The sequence below is a fragment of the Citrus clementina genome, unplaced genomic scaffold (assembly GCF_000493195.1).
Source record: "Citrus clementina cultivar Clemenules unplaced genomic scaffold, Citrus_clementina_v1.0 scaffold_3, whole genome shotgun sequence".
Taxonomy (NCBI): domain Eukaryota; kingdom Viridiplantae; phylum Streptophyta; class Magnoliopsida; order Sapindales; family Rutaceae; genus Citrus; species Citrus x clementina.
In genome coordinates this window covers 19079626-19100564 of record NW_006262339.1, presented here as the reverse complement: position 1 = coordinate 19100564, position 20939 = coordinate 19079626, and the positions used below count along the sequence as shown (strand labels likewise).

Below are 20939 nucleotides of genomic sequence, written 5' to 3'. Positions count from 1 at the left end.
ACGGCCATGTCTTTATAGGCCTTACAAACACTAGGTGACCACACATTTAGCATTTTTCGTTGTGGCTAATTTTTAACAACTTTTGCATAGATATTTCTACCTGTCTAAAAGAAATTTATTAGATGCTTAGATATTTCTAGCATTCATAAATTTGTTTCTTCAATTATATCCGTTCGTTTGCAGCAATTATATCCGCATGAACTGTCGAGTCTCACATTTTCAACATATAAATGTGTAAAAAGGGAAGGGAATATGAAAAGATAAATTGAAATGAAAGGAAGAAATGGAAGGTGAGAACACAAAACCAAAGAAACTTATCTTTGGGGGTACTGGATACCTCGGTAAGTATATGGTGAAAGCAAGTGTTTCTTCTGGTCACAAAACTTTTGTTTATGCTCGACCTGTTACACAAAATTCAAGACCCTCCAAGCTTGAAATCCACAAGGAATTTCAGGGTATTGGCGTCACCATTATTGAGGTTACTTCATTACTCAATTATCTCGATCTCCTTTGGTTTTGTTTCTTTTTTTTTTTTCCTCTTTTTTCCCCCTTTAAATGCACGCGCGAAATTCGAACCTCAGACCTCTTATACTTCTTTTTATGAGATTAATTTTGTGTTGATCTAATTGGAGCCCTTCGATATTATTTGTAATAATAGTGTTGAAATTAAAACAGGGAGAGCTGGACGAGCACAAGAAAATTGTATCTATACTTAAGGAAGTAGATGTGGTGATATCTACTGTAGCTTATCCTCAGTTTCTTGATCAACTGGAAATTGTTCATGCCATCAAAGTTGCGGGTAACATCAAGGTATTTGATTGAGCTCTTTCTTTTTTAAAAAATAAACCAAATCGTGCTTTTTTTTTTTTGGGGGGAGAAATTGAAATATAGTTTGTTTGCTAATTGAAAAATATTAGAAACTTTTAAGTGTAGACGTCCGCATTTTGTAAATGTAGATTTAAACTACGCAATAGTAGTTAGTTATAAAAGACATAAAAATATATACCAGCACTACTTAATTAGCAAAATACCTAAAATCACAAACTTTAATTTCGTATTTGTGTCTTGGTAACATTTTAGTGTCTTTTTACAATTCAGTGCTGCATTGCTTCAATTTGTTTATATAGAACAAATCTTAAACACACTATGTTTTGGTTGCTAGAGGTTTCTTCCATCTGAGTTTGGATGTGAAGAGGACAGGGTGAGGCCTCTGCCCCCTTTTGAAGCTTACTTGGAGAAAAAACGAATAGTAAGAAGGGCAATAGAAGCAGCTCAAATTCCCTACACCTTTGTCTCAGCAAATCTCTGTGGTGCTTACTTTGTGAATGTCTTGCTTCGTCCATTTGAATCACATGATGATGTTGTTGTTTATGGAAGTGGTGAAGCAAAAGGTACGTATACCTTCCCAATGCAGAAGTCCACGCATATTAAAATAAAATTTACACTAAAATTTCATTTTTTTGAATATCTTTTTGATGTTCTATCATCTATTTATCTATTTCAGTTGTCTTTAATTACGAGGAAGATATAGCTAAATGTACAATAAAAGTGATAAATGATCCAAGGACATGCAATCGAATTGCGATTTATTGACCGCAAACAAACATTTTATCACATCTTGAATTGATCTCCCTTTAGGAACAGAAGATTGGACAGAGTTTTAAAAGAATTCAAGTTTCTGAGGAAGAGCTAGTAAAGCTATCTCATAGTAAGAATTTTGATTTTTGATTTAATTTTTTGTTTAATAAAATTATTCACTTTTATATAAAGTCATAAAAGATAAAATCAATGCAAGCAGGAGCGGAACCGGAATGATGTTCCATTCTATGGGCCCAAAGTATAATCTAGTAGGGTCAATACGTAAATTTGTTTTTTGGTTAAATTTCAAAGCAGGCGCTCATCTTTTATAAATTTTTGCCATAACCTAATATGTTTCTCGTGTATGATATTTATCACTCATTTGACTGTTGATTGTTTGAAGTTAGTATCTAACTAAGCGTACAATACCCCACAATCCGAGTATTATTAGATAATTAAAAAGTTTAAGAAAGTCAATAAAATAAAAACTATTTAATTGTGCCAAATTGGGTATGGTGTACATAGGATAATTTTTCTTGTTAAATGAAGTCAATTAATAAAGTATTTCTCAAACCTGAAAGTACTTATTTAATGTTAGGGTGATGTAACAGCTTTTATTTTAGATTTTTTTAAATTGAAAAAATTTTAGTTAACTCATTCTAAGAAAAATTCATATCTTCGTCTCTGCCTAGTTCCACCCCTAACTATAAGATTTCATAAGCTTCGATCTCTTTGACATCTCATTCATTTTTACACTTAATTGATATTGTTTATTACAACCTATTAATTTTTCAATTGTTGCAGCCTTACCACCTCCAGAAGACATACCAATATCCATCATGCACAGCCTACTTGCAAAGGGTGACTCGATGAACTTTGAACTTGGAGAGGATGACATTGAAGCTTCAAAGCTGTATCCAGATTTTAAATTCACCACAATCGATCAACTTCTTGACATTTTTCTCATTGACCCCCCAAAACCAGCACGTACGGCTTTTGAATAAGAAGCTTAATTTATGTAATTTTCAACTTTAAGTTGTCTCTGAAACTAGTTCTATCCTTGTTTTGTGTCAATGTGTCAATAAATCGAAAGACGGAATAACAGAATATGCATGGAACTCCATGCCTATTTTGAAGCTTTTATATATTTTTACTCTAGAAAAATGCTGTAGTAACCAAAGATATAAAATAAAATAAGCAAACAACATAAAATAATCACAATATAGTTTATAGTGAGAATGATACGTTATCAAAGAAATGTTGAAAAAATAATTCATTTTTCAAAAGAAACTTATCATACTCTTTCATTTTGATCTTTCCTCCTTTAATTCCATGATATAAAAAATTTTTAAGATTCGATTCCCAAGAATTAAGGAAGTGGAAGGCATAGGAGTTGGAGCAGGGGTAGATAGTAGGCTAAAATAATTAAAGTGGAAATATTTTTTATTAGGAATATTTGATTAGTGGAAAGTATTTTACTAGTGAAAAATTTAGTTATTCTTAACTTCATTGCTTCAGTCGGAGACATGGCCATGTATTTATAGGCCTTACAAATTCTAGGTGACCACACATTTAAGTGTTTTTAGCTTTCTTTATCGAATGCTAGACCATGAATGAAATTTTTATGTTATAATATATTTACATTTAATTTTAATAAGTCTCGTTTTAAGTCTTATATCTTTTTTATTAAATTTTTAATTTTAATTTTAATTTGACATTCAAATTTTCAACTTGATCAACCCAACCCAACCTGATGATTTAAGGGTCAGGTTGGATTGGATTGAGCATATTTATTGGGTTGGATTGAATTGATTTTATATCAACCCATTCAATAGTGGTTTAGATTGAGTATTCACAAATCTTATCCAACCAATGCGTGACCACCCCTAAAATTATGTGCTTCTCAAATGAGCTTATTTATGCTGCCAACTTCAGATTCTATCTTTATTTCACAAAATATGCAGGGGAAAAGCAGACAAATCCTATGATAAAATTGGAGAAAACAATAGAATCACTTTCAAATGGTCAGCAAGAAGTGAACAACCATATGATAAAATTGTTTAGTAAACTTAGCGCTAGAATGGATTCAATATGATGGTAGTTTCGAAAGTAAAAGTTAAATAATCCATCTAGCATTCAACATTAAATGTTAAGTTATTCTTTTTCACACTTAATTTTATTCAAACTTATTTGATAAATTTTCGGTGTTAATTTAAAAACAAAAAAAATTGAAAATAGCTGGATCTAGTTTCAATATTAAGTGAAAAAACAAACAACACCGAACCCTTGATTTTGGCATTTTCCTTGTATGAAGTTATTTAATCAAATAAAAAATTGTTTTCTTATTGGAATTGCGCATCGGTGTTTGTCTCATACCATTTATATTCATATCATATTTTTCTTCTTTTTAATCTCTTTTTAAATTTTATTGTATTCGTAAAATTTTCTTTACACAGAAAACAAAAAATTTTACTAATAAAGGGTTCATCTCACTTAGCGCCCTATTTGTTACACAAGTAGTTTCAATATTATTTTGTTAATGAGTTTGAAGGGTCCAGTTATGGTACCACAGTGGTACCATACCACAGCTGGATCCAGCCATTGGATTTAGTTTTGGTGACAACTATAGGCTGGATCCAATGGCTGAATCCAGCTGTGGTATGGTACTACTGTGGTACCATAGTTTTGCCCGAGTTTGAAAGCATTCAAATTCAATTGTTTCCATTTTTTTAGTTCATTTTATAAAATGCATTGATGAAATTTGAGATCATTTTAGTAATCGAGGTTCATTGGACATAAGGTCGCACTTTTGATAAAAGTACAGAAATTTTATTACTAGTTGATAAAGTGACCAAATTAAATATGGATAATTGCATTAAAATCTTATTTAGGGGTGTCAAAAATATCCGCGCAATCGGACTTGGACAGAACTTACGCGATATGGGCCAAGTAATATCTAGTCAAGGGATGAGGTCAGGCCATAGCCCCGGACAATCAATAGTGTCCAAAATTCTAATTTTGATAAGAAAATTATAAAAAATATATTATTTTAAATAATTATATTTATTCGGCCAATCTATTACATACGTTAAAATTTTTGAACATTTAAATTCATATTTCATGCCTAATTTCATTGAAAAAAATAAAAAATAAAAAATATATAAATCTAAACATATACATACTTAATATTATAAAATATAAAATCCAAGGCTTTTGAAGCTCGAACAAAATGCCTAGCCTAGGTGTTCAAAAAACATGTCCGTGTCGGAGCTAGGATTTGCCATTCCTGGGCCCAACCCCAGGTTTTGTCATCCCTGGCCTTACTATATATATAATTCCATGAAATCTGATTCGTCATCTATTGTTCATAGTTTCTTGTCAAATTTATTTCAATTTTAAACAATATCAGATATAAATACCATTTCACCCTTGAAAAATTAAATCTAATTCCAACAAAAATAACAACATGAGAGCACAAAAACTAATTGAGTAATTGGTTTAATCTATAGGGATTGAAAGAACATTTACCTTATTTATTATTTATAACTATTTATTTAGATCATTGCAAAGTGCTAACAAATAAAGAAAAAAAATTGATCATTACACTTACAGTAATACTAGACATTCTTTCCTCCTCTTGCTCATCTAATGTCTCAACATCCTCTCATGAATTAAGACTTTCTGAAAACCTACAATTATGCACTTATTTTTAGCACAAATTACTTTGATTCAAGCAAAACTTATTAAGACTCAACTAAAATGAATGTTTATGCAAAATGTAACCAAAATGTAATAAAAACACCTTATTTGTTCTCTAAATGATCTTGATTTAAGTCTAGAATTGATGTAACAACTCTGATTTCCTAGAGTTATCACACCCTCAAACTTAAACCATTACTTGCCCTCAAGTAATGACACATACTAACACTTCCGACAAACAATCATGCACGTAATTTTAGCTCTTTTATCAAATTTGCAAGGATTTTTCCACCTTCAGATCACAATCCCAATCATGCAAAATGACCATAGTAAATCAGTTCTAGACTTAAGCTTCTTTCTGTCCATAGTGTGTGTGTGCTCCTTTGATTGAATTCCAGAGATGCTATAACATCACCAAGGGACTACATGAATTTCAGCAGTGATAACACTTCATTCATAAATGGGGTAGCACAAGTTTCACATACTCAAACTGTGATGATTTTAATATTGATAAACTGGGGAGTAATCAACCTCCTCACTGTAACATTTATCTTTCATGTGAATGTCAATCACTTGTAATGAGGACACCCAATTACTCAAACCATGCCCAGATCAGAGTTACTGCAGCAATATTTGCAGTATAATCTTATCTAGAGGTATCTTTTACTCAAGGCTGAATATGGGGCTCATGAACAGCATTGCTCATAACTCTCGCTACCTTTGAACACAATTCTGCATATGGGGTACATACTCAGATCTGGTTACTCAGCAACTTGAGCCATTGGAACAAAGTTTATTTCATAGATATCACAGTCAATCAAACTTGCTTCTCCCCCCAAACTTAAGCTCTTTTCTATTCTTTTAGCTCTGCTCTAGCAGTCTCATACAATTCAACCAAAGTCTAAGTGTCGGGACAGAATTTCACTTCCATCTATAACTATCTCTACTTGGCATTCTCATAAATACTGAATAACACTCAATTTATCTTCATTAGGTTTTCAAATCCATACACAAATATTAGATAACATAGCTTCACACAACAGAAACATAAACACATGCATTCGGAAACACGACCCCCCCAAACTTGAGAGTTGTTGTGTCCTCACAAGCATACATAACAAGGGCACACGAACTGACAAGGATATGAAAGACCTTAGAAAATACCACACAAATTGACAAATAGAAGGAAAAAATGTTTTTTTTTTAATGAAGTGAACTAGCAAGGAAAGAATACTCCCCTGTGGTGGGGACTGCAGCACATGACGGGATGCTATCAGCGCTTCTTGGATGCACTGCGCAGCTTATACTTTGGTAAAACTTGTGGGGAAGTAGCTGACAATGTCTTTGTCTTTTTCTTCACGGGGCTTGTGAGAGGAGTTGTGGCTGGGGTTGCTGTAGCAGTGCCTTTAGACGTACTGCCTTTTCTTTTGCTGTATTGTTGCGGACTGGTACGAACAGGCTGGCTAGGAGTTTGCTGTGGAGGAATTGGAGTTGATGCATCAGCTGCCTGGCCCTCAGCTGTGATAGCAAGTAGTTGCTTGGCTTCTGCAGGTGTAGACATAACTCTGGTTACTGCAGCAGCCAGCTCAGCATCAACTTGCTCCATTTCATCGTCAAAGGCTAGAGGTGTTGTCATTTTTGCTTTACCCTTGCCCTTTCCCTTTCCCGCAAAGACTGGAATAGACGGTTCCTCTTCAAGGTCTTCCTCCTCATCTTCTTGAATAATGTGCTTTTTCCTGGTTTTGGACTGAGTTGGGATAGAAGGTTCCTCACGTTCTTTCTCCGAGTTGTCCTCTGCCTCTGTGGGTGAGCTATCAGTCTCAGACTTGTCACCTTCTTCCTCAGATGGTTCAATATCTTTTGATTCTACCTCTACTTATGTTCAGCTGCAGCTTCTTCTGCTGGCTCATCTGTGGCAGTGGCTTCTTCACTGGCTTCTGCTGGAGCACCTGTGGTGTTGCTGTCAAAATTATACTGCTGGAGCAATGAATCAGGGAAGTTCCTGTGAGTGCGTGTCATGTACAGAGCAAATTGGTGTAGTTGGTTGTCCAGGTGCTGTAGACAACTCCAAAACCGATCGTTTTCCCTCTGCTGAGCTTCCGCACATTGAGTTATATTGGTGCTGAGTGCCTGGATAGTCTGTTCTAAGCCAATAGCCCGTCCTGCACCTGTTACAACAGCTGGTTCAGTGGTTATTCCCGCACTCTCACCAGCAACTCTCTCAATGGTGCGCACCATCGTTCTTGACATGGTCATCTCGTGTGTCAAGACGAACACCGAAAAACTACACAAATGCTGGTGATGAGTGAAGGAAATAGCAAGGCAGCAGTTCAGTGAGACTTAACTGCACAATCCCGGATTTCTTTTGCGATGATGCTACCCACATCTATGAGAAGCCCTCAAACAATGACATATAACAAGACCAACCTCTCTTGTGAAACCGTAGTAGTATGAGTGGTGGGCATAAGCCTAGATTTCAGAAATTTCACGGTTTCAAATCTATCCTATTAACTACACGTCCGTCCTCGTTAGCCCATGATGCCCCTTCGATTGTAAGAGTTGTGAAAATGGTGTTCCACTTTTTCGGGGTCAATTTATCAAGCAACTTGGCATACTCACAATTAATTTCAGCAGGTAAATTATAAAAGCCATTTATAACACGGGAGTCTAATGGAACAAGTGTGTTTCTTACCCAAATGTTGTGCTGATCAGGGCTTACCAAATTGGCGTAAAATTCTTTGACTACTGGTACCACAGGATCCCGAGGGTGGTTGCAAAACTCTAACCATTCTCGCTTTGCTGCAGCATTGTGAATTGTTTGCACAATTCCAGTGAGTTGTTCTGGAAATTGAAACCCTTTTTCTTCCAGAATCTTACACGGCTCTATGAATTCCTCATATTTTTCTTCAGCGTGGTAACTCTGGAAGCGTGACGGATCTTTGAGGCGGCTGGCTGTTTTCTTATACCTCGGCATTGCTGTAGTAGTAACAAATTGAGGCTAATGTCCCTCCATCTGTCATGATTTATTTCCAACGGTAAGTGAGAGGCTCCATCTTTTAATTTACTGTAACGGTAAAATTGGTTGCTGCAGCACCCATTCGCTTACTCTAGCAACGGTTACATACTCCACACTAAAGCCTCTGACACGTGGCTCACCTCTGCACTTAAAGGAGATCAAAGTTGGTTTAAAGTGGCTGTCTCCACAATGGGTTGCCTCCCATGGAGCGCTTGATTTAAGGTCCTTCAGCTTGACATTCTTTCATTGTTCAATAGCTGGGTTCTTTAAGGAGTAACACCTCTTTTGAACAATCGGGCGCTGGATGTATGTAATGCTTAACCCAGTGTTCATTAACTTTGAATTCTTGACTTGTTTGTTCATCTAGAAGATCAACAGCTCCATGAGGATAAAATTTTAACAGCTTAAACGGCCAGACCATCGTGACTTGAGCTTTCCCGGAAATAATCTTAGTCTTGTATTGTGTAGCAACACTAATTGACTAGGGTTGAATTGCATGTGTTGAATATGTTTTTCGTGCCAGTGTTTTGTCCTCTCTTGATAGATTCTTGCATTTTCATATGAAAATAGTCGTAATTCATCAAGCTCACAAAGTTGAAGCTTCATTTGCTCTGCTGCAGCATGAATGTCCCAATTTAATTTCTTCAGTGCCCAGTGTGCTTTATGCTCTAGCTCTAGTGGCAAATGACAAGCCTTTCCATAAACAATTCGGTAAGGAGACATGCCGAGTGGAGTTTTGTATGCTGTTATGTAGGCCCATAGAGAGTCATGTAAGTGTAAAGACCAATCCTTCCTCGTTGGGTTCACCACTTTTTCTAAGATCTTTTTAATTTCTTTGTTGGACATTTCGGCCTGACCATGGATTGTGGGTGATATGCTGTTGCTACCTTGTGTCTGACTCCATATTTCATCATAGTTGCAGCAAAGACTTTGTTGCAAAAATGTGTACCCTCATCACTAATAATTGCTCTAGGAGTGCCAAACCTGGAAAAAATATTTTTCTGTAGAAAAGCCACCACTGTTTTAACATCATTGGTAGGTAATGCTGAAGCTTCTACTCACTTGGAGATATAATCCACATCAACAAGGATATATAAGTTCCTAAAGGATGGTGGAAAAGGTCCCATAAAATCTATTCCCCAGATATCAAAAACTTCCACTTCTAGAATGTTAGTCAATGACATTTCATGTCTTTTAGTTATGTTCCCTGTCCTTTGGCACCTGTCACAACATTTAACAAATTGATAAGCATCTTTAAAAATAGTAGGCCAGTAGTAACCTGATTGCAGAACTTTAGCAGTTGTTCTATGACCACCAAAATGTCCTTCATATGCTGCAGCATGACATGACTCTAGTATGTGGTGTATTTCTCCTTCGGAAGCACATCTTCGTATTACTTTATCTGAGTATAACTTATATAAATGTGGATCATCCCACTGATAACTTCTAACATCATGAAGAAATTTATTTTTCTCCTGAAACTTCAGCTCAGTTAGTAGCATCCCATTTACTAGGTAGTTAGCAAAATCTGCATACCATGGGGGTCCTGACTGCTGCAGCATCTGTGCTTGCTGTATTGCCAACAGCTGTTCATCAAGAAATGTTTCAGTGATGCCCCTCCTTATCAAGGTACTAGTGTCTGCTTCCAGCTGTGATAAGTGGTTTGCCACTTGATTCTCAGTCCCCTTTCTATCTTTAATTTCCAGATCAAATTCTTGAAGCAATAAGATCCATATGATTAATCTTGGTTTGGCATCCTTCTTTGAAATTAAGTATTTGATGGCTGCATGGTCTGTGTAAACAGTTACTTTAGTACCCACCAAGTAAGCTCTGAATTTGTCAAAAGTAAATACTAATGCTAGCAACTCTTTTTCTATAGTGGTGTAATTGATCTGAGTTTGAGTAAAAGTTTTGCTTGCATAGTATATGGAATGAAAAACCTTATCCTTTCTTTGCCCTAATATTGCTCCCACATAATGATCACTAGCATCACACATCAGTTCAAATGGTAAAGTCCAATCTAGAGATATAACTACTGGAGCAGTGATCAGAGCTTTCTTTAATTCTCCAAATGCTTGAAGGCAATCTTTGTCAAAGTGAAAAGGTTTGTCATGTTCAAGCAATGAGCATAGTGGTTTAGCTACTTTGGAAAAAACCTTAATAAATCTTCTGTATAATCCAGCATGACCCAAAAAACTCCTAATACCTTTTACTGAAGTTGGAGGTGGCAGTTTATCTATTACCTCTATCTTGGCTTTGTTTACCTCAATGCCATTCTTTTATACCTTGTGACCCAACACTATTCCTTCTTGCACCATGAAATGACACTTTTCCCAATTGAGTACTAAGTTGGTCATCTCACATCTTTTAAAGACTTCTTCCAAGTTGTGTAAACAATCATTGTATGTTTTTCCAAAAACTGAGAAGTCATCCATGAAAACTTCTAAAGTCTGCTCTACCATATCAGAAAATATAGACATCATGCATCTCTGAAAAGTTGTTGGAGCATTGCATAACCCAAAGGGCATTCTTCTGAAGGCAAATGTTCCATAAGGACAAGTAAATGTAGTATTCTCTTGATCTTTTAAAGCTATAGCAATCTGGTTGTAGCCTAAATACCCATTTAAGAAACAATAGTATTATTTTCCAGCAAGTCTGTCCAGCATCTGATCTATGATGGAAGTGGGAAATGGTCTTTCCTTGTGGCTTTGTTGAGCTTCCTGTAATCCATACATACTCTCCATCCAGTCACTGTCCTTGTAGGAATAAATTCATCATTCTCATTAGCTATTACTGTTATCACTCCTTTCTTTGGAACACATTGAACTGGGCTAACCCATGAACTGTCTGATATTGGGTATATGATTCCAGCATCCAACCATTTAATGATTTCTTTCTTCACTACTTCTTTCATAATAGGGTTCAACCTTCTCTGGTGCTCCACTGAATTGCTGGAGCAATCTTCTAACAGGATTTTGTGCATGCATATTGATGAGCTTATCCCTTTTATATATGCCATGGTCCATCCAATTGCTTTTCTGTATTTTCCAAACAAATCTACTCGACTCTGTTCTTGACCTGCATCCAAAGTAGAAGAAATGATTACAGAGAGTGTTGTTTTGACCAAGATAAGCATACTTCAAATGTGAAGGTAACAATTTTAATTCAAGACTAGGAGGTGATTCAATAGATGGTAAAGTTATTTTTACTTCCCTGTCTGAAAGATTCAGGTGTTTAATAAACCTATTGTGCCTATCAAATTGCTTTTTGTCCATCCAATTTGTCTGAATTGCTGCAACATCTTCCTCTTCTACATCCTCAAAGGTAGTGACTTTGTCGAGTGCATTACTGCAGCATCTGTCCATTTTGTCTGCTCCAACAAAATCCACTACACTTAAGAAATTACAATCTTCTACTTCATCAGGGTTCCTCATAGCCTCTAGTACATTAAATGTGACTTGTTGATCATTTACTCTCATGGTGAGCTCTCCTTTCTACACATTTATCAGAGTCTTTCCAGTTGCTAGAAAAGGTCTTCCAAGTATAATGGGTACCTCTTTATCAGCTTCAAAGTCCAGTACAATGAAATCCACTGGAAAGATGAATTTGTCAACCTTCACTAGTACATCATCTATTTTTCCTTCAGGGTATGCATGAGATCTGTCAGCTAATTGCAGAGTGACTGTTGTTGGTCTGCATTCCCCTACTCCCAGCTGCTTAAATACAGACAATGGCATCAAATTAATACTAGCTCCCAGGTTACAAAGTGCTCTGCCAGCATACCTAGTTCCTATAGAGCAGGGTATTGTAAAACTCCCTGGATCTTTCACTTTTGTAGGAATCTTAATTTGAAGCATATGACTGCTTTCCTGTGTTAAAGCAACAGTTTCAAACTCTCCCATCCTTCTTTTTCATGCCAAGATGTCTTTTAGAAATTTCACATAATTTGGTATTTGCTCCAAAGCTTCCACAAAATGTATATTTATGTGTAATTGCTTCTGCACTTCCAGGAATTTGCTGAACTGCTTATCTTGTTTTTCCTTCTGGAACCTTTATGGGAAAGGTGGTGGATGTCTAAACTGCTTAGTAGCTTCAGGAGGTATCAAACTCTGCTTGTTCGGTTTGGTGTAGGTTGTGGCTACTGGTGTTGCAACCTCTTTTTCAGCATGTTCTAGTTAAATTTCCTTTGCAGTTGCTATAGCTTGGCTCATATAACCAGTGTCTTGGTGGGGGGCTTGTTGTAACATGCTTCCATTTTGAGGCGGTTTTTGTGCTGAATTGAATTTCATCTCATTTTTTGTCACATCAACTAGGGTATCAACATTCTTTCCAGATCTCAAATTAATTACCTTGCAGTGTTTTTTGCTCTCTCTTCTAGGGTCTTCTGTATTGCTAGGTAAGCTTCTTTGAGTTCTGCTGCTCATTGCTGTGGCTAGTTGCCCCATTTGGTTCTCCAGGTTTCTCAAGGATACAACTTGACTCTGCACAATTGCTTCATTCTTTGCAATGTACTCCTTAATCATTGCTTTCAGTGAAGTGATTGGATCCTAACTGATATGTTTTTTCCCTTGACTCTGCTGATGAAAACCAGGTGGTTGTGGGTTTCTATTTTGTCCATTTAATGCAAGCGCATTTCGATTCTGACTGGTCCATGAGAAATTTGGGTATTGTTTCCAGCCAGGGTTGTAAGTATTTGAATATGAGTTGTTCTGAGGTTGTCGATTGAAATTACCCACAAAGTTTACTAAAGCTGGATTTCTAGAAAAATTATCAAAGTCATGTTCTTCACCACAGTATACACAAGAAAATTCAGCAACTTGCTTTACTGTTGCTGGAGCAGATGTCATGGCCTTTACCATGTTAGTCAATGAGGTTACTTGCGTTGATAAGGCTGTAATTGCATCTATGTTATGTACCCCTGCTGGTCCTCTTGCTGCTGGTTGCCTGGCTGAAGGCCACTGATAATTATTATTGGCAATTCTCTCCAGAATTTCATAAGCTTCAGTGTAAGATTTGAATAACAGGGCTCCATTTGCTGAAATATCCACCATTAACCTCGTACTCGGATTCAACCAATTGTAAAAAGTTTCCAATTGAATGCAACAAGGAATACCATGATGAGGACACCTTCTGAGCAATTCTTTGAATCTTTCCCAAGCCTCGTACAAACTGTCATCTTCAAGTTGATGGAAGGAAGTAATCTCATTCTGCAACTTTGCATTTTTTGTCGGTGGGAAATATTTCATTAGGAATTTATCAGCCAATTCATTCCATGTAGTAATGGAATCAGATGGTAACAAATTTAACCATGCTCTTGCTCGATCTCGTAAGGAATAAGGAAAAAGCCTCAGCCTTAAGGCATCTTGTGTTGCTCCAGCAATCTTGAAAGCATCACTTACTTCCAAGAACAATTTAAGATGGAGATGAGGATCTTCATTTGGCAATCCATTGAATTGACCAACTGTTTGTAACATTTGAAACATCACTGGCTTCAACTCAAAATTTGCAGCTTCTACTTCAGGTCTGATGATACCAAGGTGTACAACTTGAGGGGTTAACACAGCATAATCTTTTATAACTCTGTCTCTGTCATCAGCCATGTAGATAATATTGTTATTGCCTGGCTGTCTCCCATTAGCATGTTCATTCTGCTCTTCTTGAATGTTGACTGGTTGTAAGGGCCCGTGAGGATTCAAATTTCCCGCATCCTGTAAATTATTCATGCTTGAAACAGTGTTTGAATTCCTTTGTTCTCTTCGCAGTCTCCTGACAGTCCTTTCAATCTCAGGATCGAATTGGAATGCCACAGATCTGTCTTTGCGCATGCATGTACCGATCTGCCAATAAATAGAATGAATCAAATCAAATTTGGCACTATCAAAATTTACTTCACACTTAAAAAATAAACAATCAATCCCCGGCAACGGCGCCAAAAACTTGTTGGTTAATTTTATAAGCAATTACTACCAATGCCAATGTGCAAGTATACACAACAAGTAATAAAGTGATGAGTATTCAAGATCGTCTCCACAGAGATTGATGTTACTCGAAATGCTAAAGCAATCGCAATAGTGCAAAACAACTTAAGACCGAAGCAAACAATTGTGAAGTAATTTATATCGTAATTAATGATTGTGAGAGAATTAAATAAAACAATACCGTAATGAAATAAACTAGGTTAAATGTGTCTAAGTTTCAATTGAGATTATAGTAGTTGAATGATCAAACTCTCCTTATGGGGTGACTGTTGTTTATCAAGTTAGCACCAGTTGTTACAGCAAGTGCTGCAGTACTGGGCAGAATAAATCTGCATCCTCAACTATCGCATATTGGAAGTCTCATACCCTTAAATCTATTAACAATGACCAGTTGCTAATATACTTATGGTATGACATTATAACCTTTAGTCTCTCCACCCTATAAGGTGAACACCTATGTCTAGTGTGAATTTTAAGGTCATGTCCTATTAGTTGCACCGATAACTACCCACTTCTAGGACCTATTTCCAGAGAACTCCAACCACCAAGGCTAACATTCGACCGCCATTGCTTGAACATAGCTTGTACATGTAATTCGAATGCATGCCTCTCATATTTGCGTAGTTTGTCCCCCATGTAATGTGTTGCACATTAGGGGTGGGCAAATCAGATTTCGGTTCGGATTGTTCGGGTTTTGGTTTGGGTTACAACTCGTTCGAGTTGAAGAATTGAACCCAATCGGGTTGAAAATGCTAACCCAAACCAAACCGAACCAAAATTATTTCGGTTTGGTTCGGGTTCACAATTCGGATTGGTTCAGTTTGATAATTCGGGTTCATTCGGGTTAAACCTTTTATGCTTCCCTCCTCTCGTGTGACATTTGCAACAATTTTTATCCAACTAAAACACAGGCAAAGCTCTCTAGACGTGTGGCATTAGAAAAAAGATGAAGTCTATTTCTTATCCGTGAATACTAAATAATTAAATGAAATTTTCACTTTTTCAGAAAAGCTCCAATCTAAGCCACTTTATGCTATGAAAGACATGCATCAATCAATAATATTTAATACATTTTGCTTCATGACAAACCAATTGAGAGCATGAACCAGGAACATACGGCGATTGTTTATAATAATAATAAATTAATAACAATAATAAAAAAATAATAAGTAACCTACTGGTTGCAAAGATGGATTGGAAACAGTCGGAGGCGATGGCAAAGATAGAAGCGACAACAGCTTGATCGAAAGCGAACGGGCGGTGGAGTGAGAGTGAGTCAGTCGTGAGGTGAGTGAGCCGCAGCATGGGCGTCGGCTGAACATCTGTGGGCTGCGCTAGGAGGAGGGTTGTGCTGCTATTGTGGAAGAAGATGAGAAGAGGGGGATTATTGAAGGCTTAAGCAGTTACTTTAGGGATCTTGAAATTGGAATTGGGCGTGCGTGAATGGTGAGAGAGAGATTTAATTTTTAAGGTCCAACCCGATCAGTTTTTAAATTCGGTTCGGGTTCAACCCGAACAAAATTTAAAATCCGATCAGGTTATAATTTTCAACCCGTTCGGATTTTATATGTTAACCAGAACCGAACCGAATCCGAAATAAATTTCGAGTTCGATTTGGATCTGGTTAACCCGATCCGAATGCCCACCCCTATTGTACATTACCCATTTACGTGCTTCCTTGCACACTTTTATGCCCACTACCTACTAGCATATGCGCTGCCCATACATGCCTTAGCGTTACTACCTTGTGCCATCTCGCATTCTATCCAACTCAGCTTGTGTACTGTGTGCATGCTTTGCGCCTGAACACTTGTAAGATGTGGCGTCCGTGGGCTGCGTGTAATGTCTGGCGCTTCCCACACTTGTCTCATAGCATGCGTTAGCTGTCACGCCTCAGCCTGCGTGCCAATCTTGCCTTGCTTTCTTGTTCATTTACAACCACACCCCCGTTGTTGCCAACGGCTTGGCATGAGTTTAGAAGCCAAGCCATGGCATCGTCCATCATAATCTACGGTAGTGATACCTATCCACTTCAAAGTTTATATCACACTCATAATTTAGAGAACATTCAACGATAACAGTCTATTGGTGAACAAAATATCCTAAATCTCATCTCTATTGTATATTCGGCATTCAATTTTGTCTTTAAGGCCATATGTTAGGGAGATAAATGACAATATATCATCTTAATAAATAAGCAATTGATACTTATATATTACTATTACTTCCTTGGTGAATTGAAAGATACCTTAAAGCCACCACAAAATGAAGTGATGAAGAAAATGACATTATATGCCATTGGTGGAACAACATTATTTTACATTTCTTTATTAACCTGCATGGCTTATGCTGCCATTGGAAATAGTGTTCTAGGAAATGTTCTTAGGGGATTTAATCATCCGTTTTTGCTCACAGATATAACCAACTGATTCAAATTCTCTGATGATATGAAATTTCTGACTTTTTGAAGATTTACTTCATACGTGGCTATTAACAAAATGAATGGCTAAGATTTGTTTATTTGAATTTTATTAACAACTCTTAAACTCTTATTTTTCTTCCCTAACTCTCAAAAATCTTACGTTCTCTAGTTCACTCTACAGAGCACAACACTTTTGATCAGCTATGATCTCTATCAAAATCAAGTCTTTGCAATTTCTAAAAACAAAAGAAAAATAATGCCGAAGTTATGAAGGTAGGAAGTCGTAGTTTGATTAGGTTCTTGAATGTGAATAATTACTTGGCCAATATTTGATTCAACATCATAAGAATTCTCTTCATGCACGACTAATCTGCTACTCTCAGCTAAAATTAGTTCTTGGGTGTTTGTATCATCCTAAAGTTGGACCTTCGATCTGCCATCTGAAAATAAAATTGCTATAGAGGAGACTTTTATTCCTTAATAGGTTTAATTAAAATAAACTCTTTGGATAATTGTACTTGTTAAAGTACACGCTCAAACGTAGGCTCTTCTTCTTTAATTTTTCTTCTTGCACTGGCTGCCTGCTCTTTCCTTCTTCATTTTTTCTTTCCTTTTTTTGTGTGCAGTGATTAATCGTTGAGGAGAAGATGAGTTATTGATGGAGAGGGAAAAAAAACACTAGGAGCCATGGAATCATGAAGTGCGAGTTTTTTATTAGTTCATCTCTTAAGAGGCTTGTAATAAATCCTCACCATACATTTTGATGATTGTCACATATAGATTTTTAAAACATTGGATACCAGAATATGAGAAGATATGAATCCTATTAGGTAATAATTCCTCTATCTCTTTATGTTTTCAATCACAGTTTTTCTTCGTTTTTTTAGCGGATTTGGTAGTTTTTGGATAACAATATAAAATTACTTAAATCCTAACCATATATTCTATACATGCACGTGTATAAAAACAATTATGAAGAGGTGAGAATAGCTCAGTTTTGCGCTAGATCCAAATCATTTTTTTTAACATTAGTGAGTCATTTTTCCTATTAGTGTATAAATGTGGAGAAAAAATTAGGTAAGACAGACCACTAGTGTTTTGCCATGTAGTAAAGCAGTGGTTCAAAAGTGGCACCATTAGTGGGTCCTACTAACTATTTTAATTTAGTGGGGTTCTCTGCTCTGTCATTGTGTGGAGAAAATTTTAATTGAGACAATTTATTGGTGTTCTGTGGTAGAATAGTGAGTTCAAAGATAGGAGCATTAGTGAGTCCCATTGATTTTTTAATTTAATATAACCCTCTACTCTCTCATATGACAGAATATTATTTGACTGTTTACAAAATTTTCTCTATTGTTTGGCCAAAAAGGGCAAATAGCCATTTTCTTTTGGATTTGTTGATGATAAAAATCAGCACCCTAGAGTCTCTTTCATAACGAAAATTTTATACACTTGTTTTAGGTAGCCGCTATGTTTTAGAGCATGTACAACTTCGAGCTACCATAAGTATATGGCTAATTGAGTACGATTATGAATTTATTGAATTATATTATTTCAGTGAAGTCAATTTAGAATTTCAGTACTTACTAAAATTTTTTAAATCATATTGTTGTTTGAACATAACTCCAACTATATTGAATATCTAACTTCGCTGTTATCTGACTTCGCTGTTGCCTAAAGGTTTTGTCCACAATGATACACGGCCAATATTTAGTTGGTATTAAGAATAGTAGATTTATGTACAATATCTTTAGTAACATGCCAATGCCACGCTCATTTATATTCACATGTAAATTAGGTTCATAAGATGCGAGTTGCTGGTAACTTGCTCGGTGACGTATCCAATGTGGTGTTGTGTGCAAAAGTGTCATTTGTTGCAGTTCAATGCCACTTATGCGCAGATGTGCAATCAATAGGCACTAGATAATTTAAAAAAGATAAAGACACTTGTCTTTAACCTGATTTGGCAACGATACCAACATCCAAGGAGGCAAAGAGAGAATAATTATTTTATTAACAATTAATAGAGTATAAATTTGAGTAATTAAACCTTATTTTCCAAATACTTAAATACATTTAGTACTCTCAACGCTCTTGAAGGAAACAATCTACCGAAGGAAACAATCTCTCGCATCCCTACAAATAATATAGATCTCAACTGAACACTCAAGAGAACACTCCCCAAACTTTTTAAGAACTCACTTGTTAGTACTCCGTTTCTCTACACTCTCTATCAAAGAGTTAAATCTTAAGCTCTCTACATTTTGGGATGCTTTACTCTCTCTCTCTCTCTCTCTCTTCGTTAATAGTGTAAGGATGGTGTTGCAGAATTGCGAGGTTGAACAATTACCAATATTACGATGACTGTAACTTTTGGAGAAATATAAATGTGACAAACAAATGCAAAGAAAATAGAACACAATAATTTACGTGGTTCGGCGTAATGCCTACGTCCACGGGCAAAGACTGAAAGATAATTTTACTAATAATAAGAATTTACAAAAGTAGGAAAAACTCACAAAACCCACAACCCCAATACACCCAAATGGAATGATGAGCATATAATATATACATATTTTATCCTTAATTACATAATTGCTAGTTATTTTTATTTGTTATTTTTAATTAATTGAATTTTTTTATTGACTAGGGAATTAATTGGAGATTATGGATGAAAAGTGCATAAGGAATAATAATTGGACAGCAATAAAGATCAAATCAATTTGTGGAAGCCATTGATGAAAGGGAGCTTAAAAAGGAAACAAATTAGAGTTTATGGAAATAATTGCCGCTTGTGCAGAATAAAAGAAAAGAGGAAAAAGGATGCTTAAAGGAGAATAATTGAGTTTCTAAGTGTGCATCTCACGTGAATAGTTGGAAAAGCATTGACCATTGATTTCAAGTGGGTTTCACATGCATGGGCTTAAAGTTGGTTGTGCTTGGCTTGTTTTAAAATCATTTTGATTTGAGGATTTTGTGGTGGCGTTATAGTATAAAACGAATTAGGGGGTAGCCGCCAGGAAAAAAGAAGAGAACACTGAAAGTAGTCGCCATAGGAAGGAAAAAAAAAGCAGACGCGATTCGGGAGAAAACCGGCTGCAGCAGTTCGGCTTCCCATGGCTGATTTTATTTCTTTTGTTGCTCCTAATTCAAGTATATCCAGCTAATTTTCTTATGTTGAGGTTAAGGATGAAACCCTATTCAATGAAATAATTATTTTTTTCATTTAATTAATTCCCTATATATGTTCAATGGGCCGTGCCGGCAACTGTCGGCCCACAAGGGCTCGTGGGCCGGCAAGGCTGTGCCCATATTTTTTTCAGTTGAGCCCAGTACGGCCCACGGCACGAGCGGGCTCGTATCGTGCCGTGGGCCGTGCCCAAAAAAAGTCTACCAACTTTTTTTTTAACGTGCCTAAAAAAACCCACGTACTTGGCGTGTTTTTTTAAGCCCACCAACATAATAATAATAATAATAATCATAATCATAATCATAATCATATTAATTTTTATTAAGAGGCAATTAACATTTTATTATTAGTTTATCACAAATTCACAACTATATATTTTATTTCACAATAATCAATCATAACACAACAATACATAAATTTAATTCCATAGATAATAATAATAATAATTAATTAAAATTAAAAATACAATCCTCGAATAATAATTACAATAAGTCATAACTACGAAATATCAATATAACAAATCATAGGTCACAACTTACAAGTTACAACTACGAAATGCGAACTACGACCAATTGACGAATAACAAGCATGAAAAAAACATTTATTAATCACAACTATGGATACGGGAAATGAGCAAGGTTAATTCTATCTTGGCTAAGATGGCGAACTAAACAATTTGACACGTGTCGACGTAAACCCAAGGTGCCATGGCTGTCTGAATAAATAACTTCTCGATGACAATAGTTGCACCTCAAGATCATCCGTTTGTATGGACGATGCAAACTATTATCTATTATTTCCTCCCTTATTGTAGCAAAATTTTGAAAAAGCTCATTTAAAGAATGACTTCTGGACTGATTTAGCCTAGCGTTTTGTTGAGGTCCAACTACATCAACATTTTATTCTTGAGAGTGTTGAGGTTCTTCTGCATTCATATTATGTTGCTGCAGATTCATAATGATTTTGGCTTTTAAAATATTGGAAAGTTTGAGAGGAAAAAGAAGAAGAATAAGAATTGTGAAGCATCATAGCATAATGGCGTGTATATATAATATT

General features: G+C 36.1%; 1 protein-coding gene and 1 non-coding gene across 2 annotated transcripts; both read left to right on the top strand.

Moving 5' to 3' along the window:
• The first annotated feature begins 278 nt into the window (after positions 1-278).
• On the top strand, positions 279-2582 carry LOC18049362 (eugenol synthase 1). The gene is made up of 4 exons (XM_006441474.2): positions 279-478; positions 676-810; positions 1163-1391; positions 2383-2582. The coding sequence occupies exons 1-4, from the start codon at positions 284-286 to the stop codon at positions 2580-2582; spliced, it is 759 nt and encodes a 252-aa protein (XP_006441537.1). The 5' UTR covers positions 279-283.
• Positions 2583-13402: 10820 nt separating this feature from the next.
• Positions 13403-13508, top strand: LOC112100416. The gene has a single exon (XR_002906788.1). It is a non-coding gene; the product is annotated as a small nucleolar RNA R71 (small nucleolar RNA).
• The last annotated feature ends 7431 nt before the right edge of the window (positions 13509-20939 follow it).

Coding starts and splice junctions, on each gene's coding strand:
- LOC18049362 (XM_006441474.2), top strand. CDS start 284: ATGGAAGGTGAGAACACAAAACCAAAGAAACTTATCTTTGGGGGTACT. Junction 479..675: donor TTGGCGTCACCATTATTGAG/GTTACTTCATTA, acceptor AAATTAAAACAG/GGAGAGCTGGACGAGCACAA. Junction 1,392..2,382: donor TGGAAGTGGTGAAGCAAAAG/GTACGTATACCT, acceptor CAATTGTTGCAG/CCTTACCACCTCCAGAAGAC.